This window comes from Notolepis coatsorum (genome assembly GCF_963971535.1).
Source record: "Notolepis coatsorum genome assembly, chromosome: 4".
NCBI classification, from domain to species: Eukaryota; Metazoa; Chordata; class Actinopteri; order Aulopiformes; family Paralepididae; genus Notolepis; species Notolepis coatsorum.
Window position 1 is genome coordinate 87776969 of NC_140168.1, and position 19546 is coordinate 87796514.

General features: G+C 45.3%; 1 protein-coding gene across 2 annotated transcripts in view; it reads right to left on the reverse strand.

Moving 5' to 3' along the window:
- igf2bp3 (insulin-like growth factor 2 mRNA binding protein 3) overlaps positions 1-18806 on the reverse strand; it is an 84278-nt gene extending 65472 nt beyond the window's left edge. For both annotated transcript variants that reach the window (XM_084312213.1, XM_084312212.1), the window contains exons 1-3: positions 18392-18806; positions 17130-17190; positions 6847-6895 (exon numbers count right to left, since the gene is read on the reverse strand). In XM_084312213.1, the coding sequence (XP_084168339.1) occupies positions 6847-6895; positions 17130-17190; positions 18392-18566 (285 nt within the window). In that variant the 5' untranslated portion in view covers positions 18567-18806. The remainder of the gene's footprint in view (positions 1-6846; positions 6896-17129; positions 17191-18391) is intronic.
- Between the last annotated feature and the right edge of the window lie 740 nt (positions 18807-19546).

Sequence of the window (19546 nt, forward strand, 5' to 3'; positions counted from 1 at the left end):
ATTAGAAAACAAACCCAATGGAAAAGCTAAACCAACCTGGCAAGTGGCAACGTGCCCAAATCTGGCAACCACAGGATTTGAATTCATGGAGGTGATGCGGGTGAGGGGGGACTCTAAGCTGAACCTACCAAGACCTCCAACCAGCTCAGTCAAACACAACCCCCTACCCAACAGCTCAACCCCCCTTTCTAACCAATCAGGCCGCCTGACTGCCTGCCCCCACTCCGCCAACCGACCAACCACGTGGCCTCCCTGCAATCTCCAATCCCAGTCATTGGCTGCTCCAGAGCCAACGCGAGAGTTCACCCGCCCCCCCCCCCCCCCCCCCCCCCCGGAAGCCGAGAGCAGCCAGCCACACGGCTGGATGCTCTGCCTGTCCGTCTCCGGGGGAGCGGCCAATGGTATCCCGGGCCATTCAGGAAAGGGTGGGGTGCATTCCAGCAGGAAGCGGTGGTTGGGGGAGGGGCGGGGAGTTCATTCTACACATTCTGTGAGTCGGCAACACATGGGAGGCTCAGAGGGGAGAGAGAGAGAGAGAGAGAGAGAGAGAGAGAGAGAGAGAGAAAGAGAAAGAGGGCCCACCCACCTACTACGCCTGGAGAACACGCCACCCTCCATTCTGCAGGCCGGCTGAGCCTAGACGCCATGCAACGCAATATTTACCCGATAACAAGGTCTTTATATCCATATATCTCCATTTATTCTCCTCCACCATTACTCCACCTCCCCCCACACACACACAAAAGGAAGGTGACAGAGAGCCGGGGGGTTTTCTTCCTCCATGAGAAGGAAGCACAGGGCTCTCGCTCGCCACACGTCTGAAAGCTGGCGGTTTCAGGGGACGTGCAGAGGAGCCGACCGTTACAAAGCACTGGGCCTGTCCGTAGCCATTTGATCACAGGGAGTGAATCTGAAATCTAAGGCTCTGCATTATGTCCTCCATCTTACAAGCTCCAAGGAGGAGGAGGAGTAGAGGGGGGGGGGCAATTGTATCCTTTGTTGGATCTTTGTATACATTTCTTCAGCTATGTTTAAAAAAATATATATAAAAAAGCCCTGAAAATTAAACCATACCCCATAAAAAAAACACTAAGAAAAACCCTATAATCTGTTAAATTAGTAGAGATATAAATGTGTTGTGCCTGTGACTTAAGATTCCTAAAAGAATATCCAGACAAGTGGAATCTTGACTTTAGAACCCGAGGGGTCCCGTCTGACGAGGGGCAGATATTCTTTATAACCTTTCTTCTAGATAAAGAATATGTGGTCAATTAGGGGTGGACGGTATGGTCTAAAATTTATATCACGGTATAATTTGAAGCATAGACGGTAACGGTATATATCACGGTATCAGTGTTTCCGTTAGAATAATTTTTTTTGCCTGATAGGCAGGCTATATAAAGAATGACATCCTCAAGGCATGTAGATTTATAATATTTTAACTTAAAACTAGGCTACTTTTGCGTATAAAGTCATTATATTCCAAATAAAATAAGTCCCGAGTCGAGACTCCGTGCTGCTCCCATTGCAAACAGCGGGGCTGGATTTTGCTAGAAGCATATGTAGCTGCAGAGCCGCAGAGCCAGTGGCTCTTTCAGGTCGTTCAGCCGTTTGGTGGGGGGGGGGCGCTGTTGAGCGGGCCTGTGACCAGACCTGAAAGAGCCACTGGCTCTGCGGCTCTGCAGCTGCATGCTATTTCGCAAATCCACTGCTGCAGCAGCCGTCCTCCCGTCGTTATCATAACACTACACACGTATCATAATGTTTACAGCAAACTGTAGTTGATCACCAGGTATGTTTTATTAACGTAGAATAATTCATATAAGAAAAACGATAGGTAAGATCTCTTACCTTTCTCCACTGGTTAAAAATGCCAGGAACTGAAATTGAAACTTGCTGTGCGCCGCGGTGATATGTGTTTATTATTAAATGACAATTGCGTGTTGACACGCCCAGTGCGCCCACTGCGCGAAGCCTCCTAAATAACTTTTTCCAGTTTGCACATATCTATTATCTATGACTAATTCGATCTATTTTTAGGGGCAAATGCTAGAGCTGCCGCGGTATTGATTATTTCCTTACCGCACAAATTTGCAAAATATTTCCTACCGCCGCGGTTTTTACCGCACGCACACAAAAAAAAGAAAAAAAAAAAGTTTGAATGCATTTTTTTTTTTAGTAGTAGTCTACTCTTTATAGCATATAGCCTGCCTCTAGTCTAAATGTCTATCTTTAGAGGATGACTTTGCAGCATGAATATTGTTTGGGATTCGGCAAGCACGCATTCGTTATTAAAAGTGAAACACGGATTAGAAGTCTCCCCTCTGGTCGTGCGCCGTTCACTAGGTGTCGCGGGCAGGAGTGGTAGCGGCGCGCCCGCCGGTTACCCCCCCGACCCTTTCTTCTTATTATTATTATAACGTTACTACTTATGATTACAAAGGCATTCGATTTGTGGCATTAACGTTAGTATAGTTACACGTTCGTATTTACCGGACCATAGCAAGGCAAGCGTTACTAAATTAATATCCAAGTTCCTTTCTTTGCTCAGAGCGTGCCGAGTTGTACCCATTCTGCGGTCTGTTAATAAAGTTTTCAATCAGACAAGTGTATAGAACGAAGGGCTTTTATTATAACATTTCGTTGCAGTAAAATCATTATGCCTCGTTCCCTGAGGAGCGACGGCAATCCACTCCGGTCTCCGGTGGGAGCTAACGTACTATTAGCCGTGTTGTGACTGAGCTCTGATCAATGGCTCATGGCTGAGATTCAGGAAGTAAAAGCACTTCGCGTATCTCTTCTGACCAATCTGTGGTCTGCAGTGTTTCATGTGACTTTTCTGGTACCCAATAGGGTCGCTTGGAATCTCGACAGAGAAGTAGGGTATATCTGCAGAGCCGCAAGCCCAACGAGAGCGTAATAATAATAATAATATAATAAAAAACAGTGGTGATGCCGGTATTCAGCCCAACGCTGCGGTGGGCATGATGTAACAGCGATACCGCGGTAATACCGATACCGCGGCAGCTCTAGCAAATGCGATTGAAATAGTCGCGCTGTGGTTACATGACGTCATTGCTATTTTAGAGCTGCCCTACCGGTTAGACGGTATAGTCAAAATCCATACCGTAGAGCAAATTCATACCGTTTATACCGTATACCGTTTATACCGTCCACCCCTATGGTCAATGCGTTAAGACTTATGACCAGAGGCTCAGCTCTGAAATATAATTACAAGGCATCTCTGCCAACCACGTGTCATAACGGGACACATGTGACATACGCTGTGAACACACATTTTTTATATATATAATATTAGGGCTGGGTTCAATAAATCTATTTCGATCTTCAATTCATAAAATCCCAAGATTTTTTTTTTATTTTTGTCATCCCCCAATTTAGTCGTTATGCCAATTCCCTTCCTGGTCATTGCGCACGTTGCCCCTACTGTCGGTCTGGGGAGGGTGTAGACGAGGGGTCGGCAATTAGGTTTGGCCTCGGGATAAGCATTTTCCATTGGTTCTCCCAGCCCACGTGACCATTTCTAGCATTTCCATTGGCTATAGTGACAGACGTAGATAATGATTGTTGAAATACAACAAATCTACGAAACCACTTACTGAGACATCACCCAGAATAAGTGGCGATACCAGCCCTAAATAATATTATACATTAGGACAATCTCCAGTCTGGCTCGCTCTTTCGTCAAGAGTGTCGACTCTTCCATAATCTCCATACGCCATTTCAGCAGATTGAATCCCCTCACAAATGAACCCTTTCACTACCACACTGTGTTGCTCGATACTCATCACTAGCAGGGTAGTAGCCTTCCAAGTGCACACTCAGTTTCCCATTTAACCCGATAAAACGGGGCTGCTGGCCCCTTGAAGGTACAGGGGGGGGGGGGGGCTAAATGACCACCTTTTAGTGATGATATCTCCAATTACTGTGGGTTTACATTCACAGAAGGAAGTACTTTTTCCAGGACATTGATTAAATGTGTAACGTGGCAGCAGCTAATCTAGAGACTCTTGCTTCAGGTATTTCAAAATATCCTAGTAGATACATTTGCGGAGGTCATTAGTAGGAGGGTCATTGCTAAACAAGGACGTTTACTTCAAATTGCCAAATTCATATAACGGAGAACCCGCCTGTAATCTTCCAATTATCCAGAACCATAAAAAGGACTTCAAAGACATTTTACCCTGATAATGAGAATCATTACGTTTATGTTTTATTTCAGATACGCGTTTATCGTTTCCAGGCTACACTTCCTCCTCCTCAGCAACGTGTGTGAATCCTGGTAAGTAAACAGGACTCACCCAGCTGGCAAAGAAGGTTTCTGGGCCATTAAAAGAAGGTTTACGTATGGTTATAGTTCGGTTATGATAAGATTAGATTAAAATGTATAGTCATTATACAGCACAAGTAGAGCACAACAAAAACACGCTGCTGCAACGTTAGTGTAACTTTGGAACGGTTTTACTTTCATTAGCGGTTTTACTTTCAGTGTAGCATAGCCGTTGCCGCGGTAGCAGTTTGTGTAGAGATGTTTTTTCTTTTTTACACAAACCCAGGGAGGGTGGTTGTTAAAACATTCTAACACACATTTTGAACATGTTTTCCCCAGTTACGTTACAAATGAGCGTTATCAGAGCCAAGTGATGGGTTCTCTTGTAACATGCTCTAGAAAAGAAATCATTTTCACAGTCTTGGGACATGAAACAATCCAAAAAGCAAAAGGACACCAGGATGTCCCGCTAACTTTTACATCACTGCGCAAAAATGTAAGCTAGGTCCCTTCTTTTCACGGCTCTGCAGGTTTTATAGCTGGAATGCGAGCCGCCAGGACAGCGATTTAAGGTTGTTTTTATTCTATTGCTGTGCAGGATTTATTTATTTCACTGAACATAAAGGCTTAGTGTGAAAAGTTGTTCATAAATTAACAAGATATGATAATACATTTATAAAAAGAAAAACGACATGAAAAGCACTTGGGTGTATTTTACTCAATGAAGGTATTAATTCTCCTTTGACGAGGCGATATAATTGAAATACAAAATAGCACTTCATATTTCAGATAATTCAGTCGTCGCATCTTTTCACCTGTACAGCACGATCTCTCAGTGTCGAGGAGTAACGCGTGGGAGGCTCACGCTGCCCGATACTTCCTGATTCTGCTGTACAGGCGCACCAACCGACCTGTAGGAGTCGCTGTCCACAACGTCCGATTCCCACCCACCAGCTTCCCACCCCCTAATACTGCCAATTGTATTAGTATGAACGACCAGCCAAGCCGGAAGCAACGGCGAGAGCTGGGCTCAAACCCAGCATCTCCTGCGTTAGTGGAGCGCCTTGCCCACTGCGCCACTTAGCCGCCCATCAGTTGATTATTTTATCGATTAATTGAAAACATTTACCAGAAATAAAACAATTGATTATTTCAAAATGTTTAATGAGTATCCTCATCCTTTTTAGCTTTAGATAAAAGAAAACTACCAACCAGAGATTTTTACCCCGCCATAAATATCTCTTTAGTATATTTCCATGAATTATATGTATTGTGTGTCGTCTCTCCACTCCACACTATGGTAGTGCTTGTGCCAGCACAGGAGATACGATTAAAATTGCTTTTTTTATATTATAGGCTATAGACATATTTAAATCAATATCTTCCTTTTGAATAAAATAGGCTCAGGAATAAGGATTGTTAAAGCTAATTAGCCTAATCCATGTCAAAAAGAGTAGCCTATAGTAAATGTATGCACACACACGAGAGGGAGAATAGCTTTATAGCAGACTTAATGATTTTACAATATTTTTGCTAATGAAGTGAAATATTTATCATCATCAACTATAAAGTTAGTAACTTTTGGCTACTTCATTGAACGTACATTCATTGAACGTACAGAGAGAAAGAGGGAGAGAGAGCCCCCCCCGCCTTTACTCTATTAGAACGCCATGAAAACGATTTCTCCTGTGCCTGCGAGTTAGCAGCCAACGTTGGCTAAGGTTTTTAACCACACAACAGGCATACAGGAATGGCGAGGATATAAAGGATGTTAGATGCATTTATTGGACCCGTTGCTCACCGAGTTTACATAGAAACAGCGAAACAGCGCAACAGCGCAACTCGCAAGAGGAGTCATGACAGGCTGTAGAACACGGGCTGAAGAGCTGCCATAGCTTCTAAGCTGTAAGGTGTGGGTATCAGGCTCAACCTCTCCCTTCCAGCTGGAGAGAAACATTGAAGTTATCAAATGAGAGCGAAACGCGCGCTAGGCAGAATCACGATAGTGGTTTAAGAGAAGTTATTTATATTTTGAACATGATTCACTGCGCATTAGTTAGATTACACGTTGCGCATGTTACGCATTTGAACGTCTGCCATTTCCACCGCAAAAGGCACATACAATTAACAATAAGATGCGTCGATCATGAATATGCAAATAGACTAAATGTAATAGTCGACGACATCGGACAAGGGCGACGAATCGCGACAGCCCTAGTGCACAGCAAAACCTATATACAAAACTTGCACCGCTAAAGAGAAACAACGGCATGTTCCATCGGCCCAGTTCTGCTGACAAATAAATATCAGCAATATTATATGTGCCCAGCTTTACTCCCCGGACCAGTGCCAAATATAATATGGGCCAACATGGTTCCTATTGGGCCTCAACCACCAGCACCCTGTTGCGCAAACAAGGTGCTCACTTCCAAAAGAGAGAGCAGCTACAGCGGCTCCATCCAGAGGACAGTAAAAATGGGAACCCCGTTTGACTGCCCAGCCCTGCCCTGCCCTGCCCAGCCCAGCCCAGCCCAGCGGCAGTTAGCAGTACTCACCTCCCACTGCATGTGAGGCGGGATGTTGCGGATCTGCAGCTTACAGCTCCTGGAGGGAGAACAAGGGAAGAAGAGGAGGAGGAGGGGCGGGGGTGTATGGGAGAAGTTGAGGGGAGAGAAAATGGATGAGAATAGATGGGAGAATAATTTAGAGAGAGGGGGTGGAGAAAAAAAAAGTGGTTTAGTTTTGACTCTTACTTTAAACACCCTCTAAACAGCAGGGGCTCCTCTACCAGCCTACCATGTACTACATTACTCCTACTTTAATAAACACCCTCTGGTACACCTTGAGAGAGAGATGGGAGAGAGACCTTGAGGGGTGGGGAGAGAGATGTTGGGATGGAGGGAGAAAGGGAGAGGGGTGGAAGGACATGGGTGGAGAGGGAGATGGGGGTAGAGGGATGGAGAGACCGAGAGGGATAAAGAGAAGGGTGGGGGAGAGAGAAAGAGGGATGAAGACAGGGAGGGATTGAGAGATGGGGGAAAGACAAGAGCAGGAACAGAGGGAAAGAAGGAACTGGGAGAAGGAGAGAGAAGGAACTGGGAGAAGGAAGAGAGAAGGAACAGAAGGAGGAGATAAGGAATAGAAGGAGATAAGGAACAGAAGGAACTGAGAGGAGAGAATAACTGAGAAGAAAGAAAGAACTGAGAGGAGAAGGAGGGAGAAAGAACTGAGGGGGTCAAGAAAAGGAACAGAGGTGAAGAAAAGCAGGAGCGAGTAGGAACAGAGGAAAAGAAGGAACTGAGAAGGAGAAGCAGGAGAGAAGGAACAGAGAGGTAAGGTTGGAGAAGGAGAAGCAGGAGAGAAGGAACAGAGAGGTAAGGTTGGAGAAGGAGGAGAGAAGGAACAGAGGTAGGGTTGGAGAAGGAGAAGCAGGAGAGAAGGAACAGAGAGGTAAGGTTGGAGAAGGAGAAGCAGGAGAGAAGGAACAGAGGTAGGGTTGGAGAAGGAGAAGCAGGAGAGAAGGAACAGAGAGGTAAGGTTGGAGAAGGAGGAGAGAAGGAACAGAGGTAGGGTTGGAGAAGGAGAAGCAGGAGAGAAGGAACAGAGAGGTAGGGTTGGAGAAGAAGGAGGAGAGAAGGAACAGAGGTAGGGTTGGGTAACGTTTAGGGATGGGTACCTTTCACATTTGAACCGATACGGTACCGGTACCCGTGAATCGGTACCTTTTTTCGGTACTTTAGTCTCATTTTTATTTACCTACCTCAGTCGTGAAAAAAAAATCAAAACTTCAAATAACTACAATTTCGACCGTTTTCAGCTCGTCATTGCTCCGACTGCTTTGTTGTTGAATCAAGTCAAATCCTAGGTAAGCATATATTGTGCGTGTGAACGTTGACATGAAGAAAAAAGGTTAAAAAAAAAGATTACATTTTTTATTTATTTTTTGGTATCTCACTTGAATCGATACTCTGTAGTACAGACGTGTTTCGGTTCGGTACCTTAAAAGTACCGAATTCGGTACCCATCCCTAGTAACGTTCACATTTGAACCGATACCCGGCGCCGCCGGTACCTTTTTTCTGTACTTTCATAATAACAAACATTTTATTTCAGTTGTAAAACTAAAGTCTAGACTTCTTAAATTTCAACATTATCATCAGTCACACCACACAAACTAATACCCCTCCCCATGTCCCTCTTCCAAACCGTTCCTACAACCATTTGATGATCATGTATTAAAAAAAATTATGTTTAAATCAACATTTTCTGGCCATCCTCAGTAAATACCATCAAACTCCTTTGACCTCATCTGGTCTTTCCAAAGACCAGAGATGGGACTTGCACGCATGCACACAGACTGAAAGAGAATGGCTTATTTTAGAATATTTCAGCTAATGAAGTTAAATGTTTATTACCATCAACTATCTGGGCTTATCAAAATAAATGGTTTGGTTCCGGTTGCCGACCGGCCCTGCCGATTTAGGTGCGACCCAAATTATTTTATGAGTTAAAAAAATTAAATAAGTTAAAAAGATTTTTTTTAAACAATAAAGTTTCATAAAAATCTTAGTCAAACCTTTAGTATTATGGATATTAAACATGCTGGCAGAGTACATGCATCCATGTTGTCGTGAACATTTTAATTAAATAAAGAAATTCCCTATCCATAATCGCCGTGGGAATCTTTTTTATAAATTCCCTACCTACCCATGGCCTTAACTGACAACCAACAGGAACCAAACAATTTATTTTGTTAGGCCCTAGTTAGTTTATATAGTGCAACATTTGGCTACTTAAAATAATTGAACGTAGAGAGCGAGGCGGGCCCTTTCCTCACTATTGGAACTCGAAACTGACGTTGCAGAGTGTGAGCGTTTCCAGGGTTAGTTTAGCTGCTAACGTTTGTTAAGGTTTTTACCACGACATGGCCAGGAATGGCGAGGATGCAAAGCATGTTAAGACGCATTGGACCCGTAGCTCAGAGTTTTCACTGCAAATGGAAAAGGCGCGACTCGCGAGAGGAGTCGTCACAGGGCTGTGAATGCAGGGCTGAAGAGCTAGATGTCATAGCGCTAGTCTGTGTGTTATGAAATGACAATTGAGCGGCATTGAAGGTCCGCCAGGTCTGTGTCCATAACGAAATTACAATTGAGCGGCATTGGAATTCTGATTATTTCCTAACTGGGCGGGTCTTCGGTACCGAAATGTGGCACAGATTGATCGAAAGGCGAATTGGTACTCGGGGTAGTACAGACGCAATTCGGTCGGTACCCTTAAGTACAGAGTTCAGTACCCAACCCTACTGAGAGGAGAAGCAGAAGGAGAGAGAAGGGAGAAGGAGAAGCAGGAGAGTGCGAGGAGCGTAAAACAGGATAAGGAAGTTACGATTATGTTAAGTCATGTTAAGGGAAGAATAACGGTTTGGAACAGAAGCAAACATTTAGAACAGGTTCAACTAATCAGCAGAGTTCCTCCAGCACTGAAACTAAACACCAACCAAGTCAGAAACCAAAGCAGGGAAAGGGAAAATGAATCGGTGGCGTCGAGTTATCGGACGATACATACAAGTTTGTAGGGCTGTACCGAATGTCATTTTATATATTTTTTTTTTCTCTTCTTCTCGAAGCTTCTATTGAAGTTTTCAAATGAAGCTTTGAATGTCTGTAATCATAATTTCCTTTTTTATACATCCTCAAACAAAATCCTCAATTTGAATAAAGTGATTAATCTGATTAAAAGATTTTTTTTATATATATATATATATAATCAACTTTCTTTAATGAATATAACTCGTCAGTTTCGTCAACATAAATAATCCAATAAGGGCACGGTTGGTACGAAAGTGATGGCGACGTCTTGATGGAGCACAGAGCCAGATGCAGATAGGCTACATCATTTATGATAAATGTTTTATTTACATTTTAATGATTAGTCATAATACTATAATATTAGTGTAGCCTAATCTTTATCTGCAACTGTGAAGAAAAACCCCATTGGTTTAAACGGAATAGACAAAAAGAAAAGTTCAATTTTTTTTCTTCGAATGTTGATTTCGAACTCTAATGTCAACATTATGTGTGAAGCTTCGAACTATTCGGTACAGCCCTACAAGTTTGGTACTCTTGAAATTGATGGGGAGTGGGCGGTGAAAGAGTGGCGCGTCGCTGCCCTGCGTGTTTGCCCTGGTGCCACGACCACCCTACCCTGATCACCCTCCTGCCAGCCAGTCAGCCACCCTACCCATCATCCTCCTCCTCCTCTCAGCCAACCTACCCTGACCATCCTCCTCCCAGCCAACCTACCCCGACGGTCGTCCTCTCAGTCAACACAACCTGACCAGCGGTACACTCCGTGTCGAGGGAGAAGTGTCGAAAGGAGAGGAAAGAGAGGGAAAAGGAGAGAAACGGAAGGAAATAGAGAGAGAGAGAGAATAGGAGTGAGCAAGCAAGTGCAGGGAGAGGGGAAGGGATGCCAAATGAGGGGAAGGGAATCTCCACTGGATGAGAGAGATCGGGAACGGAACACTCGTTCACACACACCAGCTACAGGAGCGCACACACAGTAGAGATCACACACACAGCAGCTACAGGAGCACACACAGTAGAGATCACACACACCAGCTACAGGAGCACACACAGTAGAGATCACACACACACCAGCTACAGGAGCGTACACACAGTAGAGATCACACACCAGCTACAGGAGCACACACAGTAGAGGCAAACGGAGACGGCCAATTACAGCGGAGCTGCTGCGCTGCATCGGGAAGGACCAGGCTGAGTCCAGCACGACAAGCTCCCAATTCATCCCCGTTCCTTCCGCTCAGAGATGCCCAATTAAGATATGTTTATGTGGCACTAGAATAGGAGATAAAAGTGTACCGGCGGGGAGTAGAATGTACAGGGGTACGTTTGGAGGTCACAGCGACAATGGGACTTGTGGATCTTAACGAGGCACGCGCGCAATTTCTTCAAAGTGTTTTTCGTTTGGAGCGGTGTGCGTGCGTGTGTGCATGCGCTTTTCACACGTTTGACATAACATACATGTCCAAAGTCCACCGTCTGTTGACAGAGCTACAGGGACATGGGTACATGCTGCTGGGAGCTCTAGCATGAAGACTGACCCTTGCACGCACACACACACAGAGGAATGGTGGTATGATGTGAACTCCCATTAGCATGGTATAATAATAATCACATTTACCTCCAACGATAAATGTTGTCGTTTTATAGTCGTTGAGCACAAATGCCACAGTCTCCATCTTTGTTTGTCAGATCTGCTGTCACACAATCAATTGAGTTAAGGGACAGAGTGTTAAAAGCCTATGCAGCGGACCGACTATGCCAACATGCCAATGTGGGCTAAATAAATCCGAGCATAGTGTGCATTGGTACGCTGTGCGTGCATCAACCAGCCCCTAGGGACTGGGGGCTACGGCGTGAACTCTGACCCTTGTGCACACGCACACAAACTCTTAAAGCCACGCAGAAGACCAAACCCTGACCAAAGTTCTGCACATTACTTATAAACGCAAAACGCCCACACAGACCTGGCATGTATCCAGCATAAACTCCACCCAAACAATCCGGTGGAAGCACTAGCCACCTCTCACACACGCGTTTGCACTGTAGGCCTAGGCCATGTGGTACGGAGCTTCGTGTTGCTGAACATCACATACATACTGCTCAACTTGACATGTATTTGAGCAGCCCATTCATTTCTATAAACTGTTTGAATGCTTGAAATTTAGGGACATCTCTTCCGATCCGAATCATTAGATTTAGTTATCAAGACCTTTTTCTTTTGCCCCCCCCATTCTAGTAATTAGTTATCTGAAAACATGACTTATCACATCTCTGATGAGAACTAGAGGTGAATTGAAAATGGGGGACCCTGATGTAAACAAGATGAAAGTCTCTCTGGTCTGCATCCCCTTAACAATTGTGTGTATTGAGCTGTACTGTACCCATTCTGCAATCCGTTAGTTTTCAATCAATCAGGTAAACAGGTCCCATCTACATGTATGAAAGAGACATTTAGCCTCAACATAAAAACAGACCTTTTGTTAGAAACAAAGGTCACCAACAGACACACAAAACAAATATACACACTCGGTCTGCTATTAGTGATTAGATGAGGCATTTCGTCACTAGTAAAATAAATATATATAAACGTATATATATGTATTATATACATTAAAATGTTTAGGTCCATCTACATATTTTTTTTAACTTGGGGCCAACACACAACGTAATGAAACAAGTAAAAACGCAAAGCAGAAGACAGAGATGGTAGACTAACCCCCGGGGACAGATGGGTGCACGCATGTAACCAAGGCCGCCCGTGGAGAACCCTCACCACACTCAAGTCTCACAAAAGAGACTTCTCGGGACGTCAAGCCAGGTGCTGCACTTCAAACCTTATTTAATGCATCCCATTTAAAATGGAAACATTTAGGAAGTTGCAACAAGCCTAAACAGGCAAATCCATAAAGAAAATTCCCAAACAAGCTTCAGAGAGGAATTCCAGCCTTTTCCCAGCCCACCGTGCACTGATCGGCCGGCCGGCCGACCGGCAAACCCCCCCCCCCCCCCTGCATTGCGGTGGGAACGGCGTACGAAATGTGCAAATGCACAGAGCACTTCCAGCCGGATCAACCTATAGCTGCACAGGGAGGAAGTCAGCCAGGGTATGGAAGGGGGGGTGCATTCCCCAGTCCCAGCCTTTGATTTGGGAAAAAAAGGGGGGGGGTTGGGTAGAGTGGGGGTAGAGGAGAGAGTAGCCCGGTTTCACGGCAAGGGCCCTCTCTCTGCCCCTGTGTGGGGGTGGGGCCCTGTTGCCATGGACACGGACAAGTCCACTGACAGAAACATGTAGAGCGGGGGATAAAAGTAGGAGGGGAGTGACTGTGGGGGGAAGGAAGGCTCATCATGTGACACAGCTTGGGAGGAGGGAGGCCCAGTTCCTCATTTACTTTTAAATTCAACCAACATTCTACACATTCGCCCGCCCGCCCCCCTCCACAGCCCAGCTGCGATGTACGGGCCTACCCCTGCCACCCTTCCTCTCGCTGCTCTGTGCAGTTTGTGCACACAAGTGTGTGTGCGACTGTGCGTGTGTATAAACGTATATGCAGGCATGCATCTAGGAACTCGCACAGAAGTCTATGACGGAGGCGGCATGAGACTGCAGCGCATCCATATTCATCTCCATTACCCCAACTATCCATCCAGCAATGCAGCCAGCCAGCCCCCCCCAACATCAGTCAATAATGACCGCACGCACAGTGCCCGTCCACAGCCCTGGACTCCCCAGCATGCAGGGGTTTTGACACATGGCCCTTCTTTTCCGCTGCCCTTAACCCTTTCACTGCCGCACTACCAAACAGTTAACCCTTTCACTGAGACAACAACATAAAGTTAACCCTTTCACTGCCACACGACAAAGGGTTAACCCTTTACTATCACACTACCGTCTGTAGTGTGGTAGTGAAAGGGTTAAACACACGCATTCTGCATCCAATGAGCTACACTCAACACTTCCCCCGTTTCATCCTAGGGGGGGGGGGGTCAAAATCATCTGTGCATCATCAACAAGTTAAGAAACAACTCTGGACATTCTACAAAAAGAGTATGGCTAACGTGCATGTATAGATAAATAAAGCTACACCAGCGTGGGCAATGGTGTCCACTGCACCGAGCCCGAGAGAGAGGGTTGGGACAAGGGGCCACATTCACAATTCTCTGCCCCCGCCACCCCCCACCCGGTCTCAGTCCAAAATCCCTCTCTTGCAGGTGGGGCCCCACGGTGACCCTTTGACCCCAAATTCTACTAATAAGAGCCAGGAGCCACTTCTCTAAAAGCACAGTGACCCTGAGACGATCTCCATCAAGCCTGTATGGTAATTCCTAGGCCTAGTAGTGGTAATTCCTAGGCCTAGTAGTGTTTTCTATCAAGTCTGTATGGTAATTCCTATGCCTAGTAGTGTTTTCTATCAAGTCTGTATGGTAATTCCTAGGCCTAGTAGTGTTTTCTATCAAGTCTGTATGGTAATTCCTAGGCCTAGTAAGGTTTTCCATCAATGCTGTATGGCAACTTCTAGTAATGTTTTCAACACTATATGGTAATTATTACTAATCATAATAACACCCCAAACCCCCAATGCTAGAAATATAATCGTGACGATAGTGACTCTTTGATTTTGCTCCTCACTAAAACTTCACATACCACACCACACCAGTCAGATTGTGCGTCATCCCTCAATCTGACTAACGCACACCACTGACTCAACACACAGATGGACAGGCACAGTAAGTACAAAAGCACTCCACAAACCCAAACATTTTCATCTGCCATACTTGAGGGCACCTCCCCAAAAAAACCACAACACTTTCTCTCCTCCTGTACCAGACACGGGGAGAGCTGTGGGGTGAAAAGTATAGAAATAATCCAGTGAAGCAGACATAATCTGGCCTAGGAAGAAAGACAGATCAAATGTGTACAGGTACATTAAAAAAAAATCCATCATGTTATTTCTGAGTTTTTTTTGTACAATCCAAATCCCACAGCATTCAAAGTAAAATACACATAAATCCACATGACCATCAGATAGCAGGAAGAGAATCACTCAAAAGAACACAGGGCAGCTATGGACGAACGTTTGTTGCTAGAAATAAAGAGTTTTCAACACCAGACAGCCCGTAACTCTTAAAAAAGTTGTAGTTTACCAAAAAGGTATGGTTGGCATGTACTACACCCACGTTTTGGTAATCCTGTGTGGAGTGCGAAGCTCTCAGGGCCACAGCCATGACTAAGCCTGAAGTAATGCACACGAGAACACACAGCAGTCTTCCTCGACAACAGCCCCCCCCCCAGTCTCCCTCGGTAACACAGATACCCAAGGTGCCCGGCTCTGGGCGGGTAGCCCCCCCTTGTAGTGGCGGTCGTCCCCACTCGGGGTCCCTGCGAACAGGCTCTCTCTGGGCGCCTCTGCCTCACACTTCCCCTTCCTGACGGGTTCAAAGGTTAAGTCATGGTGATTGACCAAGCCCCCAGCTGATACTCAGCGGGTTGGAATGCAAAAAGAGGGGGCCCAGTATGCACTCCCGTGTGTGTCTGTGTCTCTGTGTGTTTGAGTGCGTGTGTAAATTAAGAGCCAGGACACTGGTCCCATTCACTCATATCTTCCCCCATTGCAAAGAGAGGGCAACCCAATCCTTGCATTTATTTATTTTATATATATATATATATATATATATAAAATGTGGCTGAAACTAGTGTGTTTGCTACCATGTTCAAACAACAAAACAGTTTACACCATCATGACACAGCATTCAACACCCACTATTTAAAAATCAGTAAATAATTAGGGGAGAAAAGGTGTGAGGAAATTTTCTTAGCTTAGAAATGAATCTTAGCTAGTATTTATTCACGTAAATGCTGTTGGCAACAGTGATTTAGATAAATCTTTCAAGCTACCACCAGACTGCAGCACTATAGCTGTGCAGAATTTTACTTACCACTTCAAAATGTGTCAAATAACACAAATTATCTATATTAGGCTCAAATATAGGCTGGTTGTAAAAATTTTTTTTATTTAAACCTTGAAAATAATCTCAATTTCCATAATATTGTTTTCTAGCCTTACACCTCAATTGTCTGATTAGGTGTAGCAGCCTAATGCATTACAGGGTCACACACTCCAGATATTTTGGTTAAATTCACACTGAAAAACACAACTACATATATTATCAGAGTTCCAATGCTTCTTAGAAATCATTAGAGTAATAAATAAAGGGAGTGGTGTCAATTTAAACCGAAAATATTTGTAATTGACTGATACGTGTCACATCATCTCCTAATACGCAAACAGCGCCCGGCATAGAACACTCCCAAATATTTCCCCATCTTCGGCGTAAATCCAAAAAAATGGGCCCCAAAATAAAATAAAACCCATCCCAGTCGCGTGTGGGAGTCCATCTCGTGCTCCACCACAAAGAGTTGAGGAGAGGGAGGGAGGCGGGCGGAAGCGCGTGGGGCAGCAGCGGGGAGAGTGACGGGCAGATCCTTCTCAAATGGACGACTTCGCAAAGGCTCGGCCTACACGCCTTAAATCAAGCCTGCACTCAGCCTATACACTCCAGTAGACCCAGAGCTTCGCGTAACAACAACAAAATCCATATTGTATTAAGCATTTGACTTTGACAAAAACAGTGTATAAATATAGGGTAGTTGTGTAAAGGCATTGTTTTGTTTCCAGGGCGCCACTACTAACTAACATGGCGTGGGGGGAGCGGCACCACACGTCCCGTTGATTTGACCCTCAAAACGTTAAAATAAATAAAAATCTCATGTCAAGCTAAATAAAAATACGTCCACATATTTATTTAACCCCATCTGCTCCACGTTCACTGGCAATAACATAATACGAATGCACAATGAGAGTCAATAGTTCGAAGAGGGGGACGAACAAGACACTTCTTTAAGACTAGAAAATGGCTGGAGGAAATAAAAACAGCCTCTCGCCAAAAAGGAATCTAGATAGTAGATGCTAGATCCCACGGCCCGGAAGAAAATGTTTACATTTATTTATTTAAATAGTGGGGGAGTAGTTAGTGTTATAGGGTTTGGGGGATAAAGGTTCGTAAACAACTTTGTTAAAAGGTTAAAATTAGTACGACTTGTGAGTTTTGCAGCTTGGCAAAAAAAAGAAAAAAAGAACCGACGACCCCCATTAAAATGTCGATGACCCCGTGTGATCTAGCATCAACCAATCTAGAGGAACCACGAGGAGCTGGAGACGTGACGACCCGGAACACTGTGCTGCTGCTGCTGCCTACCTTTGACGTTTAGGGACCGAGTGCTCCACTTCCAGAAGGTTTCCATGAAGCTCAACTTTACCTAAAGGGAGGAGAAAGTACACGGAATATTATTAATCCCAAGTAACACTTGTGGCATACAACAACAGGGCAGGCCTATACGTTGTTATTCCACCCAGAGACTAGCCTATATACGTTTATATAATTGTTTCAGTGAGTATGGTTAAATCTATACTAGTAAAAACACACGGATATTGTCAAGTGTATGCGATATAGGATAGGTAGAAAGGCGAGCCATGCCACTAGTACAGAAAGGAGGGACACCTGAGAGCCACACCATAAAAAAACCATACGAAATACATTAACACTAGTTTTAACTCGACCATTTGTACGTGTGGCCCCACATTATCTTTGTGGTTTCATTGCAGGCCATGATGATGTTAAACAAAATCAAAAAAAATATATATATATGCCTAAAAACGAGGAGAAACGGGGGGGGGGTCTTGTGTGGCTCCTTCTTCCCGTGGTTGGCCTATATTCTGGGCCCCAACACAGTTAACCCACCTGGTGTGTCGGCAGCAGCGGCAGAGAGGCTCGAGCTACAAGTCAGTGGGTCCCGGAGTAACACGCGCGCGAGCCGCGAACAAGTTAAAAAAAAAAACGACCGTTAACCCTTCCACTGCCACACACGAGTACAGAAGGTTAACCCTTTACTATCACACGACACCCGACGCGGCGATGCTCCATCATTAGTAGCATTAGTGCTAATGATGGAGCATCGCCGTCGGTTGTAGTGTGATAGTAAAGGGTTAACCTTCCGTCTCGTGTGTGGTAGTGAAAGGGTTAAAGTAGAAATGTGCTAATCTTAAAAAAAGTACTCTCTCTCTCTCAAGAGTTATTTTTATATTAACACTGCCCCTATGCGCCCTACTGTAATACAAACCCCCCCAAGCATATACATATATCTCCTCTGTGTGGTGGGGGTTTATTTTTTTGATGGAGGCGTGTGGTTACTTAAATAGTAAGACAGAATTTCACCCCAACCCCCCCATACGCTTGGTGAGTCTATACGGTGTGGAGAAGCCCTGGAGAGGAGAGGCTTGTTGGGGAGATAAAGGACGCGGGGATACACCCCCCCCCCCTAACCAACATGAGGACATGCATATCGCAGGGGCCTCCTGGAAGTTACAAAAAAAAAAAAAAAAAAAAAACACAATCACCACAGCCTTGTTCCTTCTCGGTCGCCACCTTGTTCCAAACAGTTCCTCCTCAGTCTCTCTCACCTGAAAGAATATCAATGGCCTTCATCGCGATCTTCTCGTCGGGGCAGTCCACGAACGCGTAGCCCGTTTTGACGAGAAACGGCCCGCTGTGCGGGATCTTCCACTGCTCAAAGATACTTTCCAAGTCCTCCGCGCTCGCCTCCTCGCCCACGTTTCCAATGTATAGCTTATTCATGTTTGTCGGAAAATGGGGACAATCTTTTACGCTTCTGAGACGGGGGAAAGCGGGTTGGTTCGTCTCTCTCTCTCGGATATGCAGTTGTTGGTTGTTGTGTGTTTTTTTGGAGCAGCCTAAAAAAAACTCGCCTTTACTACTAAACGACGGAGTGGCCGCGGCGCGTGCTGCTGCTGCTTCCCGGTCGCTCCGAGCCACAGAGAGAGTTCACTGGCGACCTCGCTGCTGCTGTGTGTGTGCGCGCTGTGTTGCTCCCTTCTGCCCCCTCTCTCTCTCTCCCTCTGTCGCTCTCGTATCGCGCACAAAAAAAAATGAATTCTCAATTATTAATTATTCCGTGTCTCTCTCCACAAATGATGACCGGCTGTGTGGGTGAAAAAAAAGGGAGGAAAAACTACTTTTTTTTGCGTCTTCCTCTCTCTCTCTCCAAACCCCCCGCTTTGGCAAAGAGACAGAGTATGTCACACACCGTGAGGCTCGCGCCCGCCTCTGAATAAAACCGAGAAGAAGAAGAAGAAGCAGAAGAAGAAGAAGGGGCGAGTGAGTGAGGAGGAGGGGAAATCCTCCGTCTATTCCGGCTTTTTTTGAATGAGCCACGTGTTCAAACTACAAATCAAGCCCACACGTGAGGAATCCCAATTGCTCAATTAAGTGTTTTTTTTTTTTTTTTTTATACAATTGGGGGGTGGGTGGGGGGGGGGGGTGCCACTGGAAACCGGGGTGGGGGATAGCAGAGGGGAGTCGAGAGAGAGAGAGAGAGAAATAAAAGGAGGGGATGAGTAGATTGGTGTGTTGGGGAAAAATCTGGCGAGCTATGTGCGTAAAGGGATTCCGTGAGAACCCCGAGTATCTTTTGCTAGAATCACATTCGTGTGCCTTTCTCTCTCTGCAAAGCCTCGATTCCCATTGGTCGTCGGGGGCAATAGTAAAACGGCAGTGCGCTCGCGGACGCCCATAACAGGGTGGGGGGGGGGGGGCAG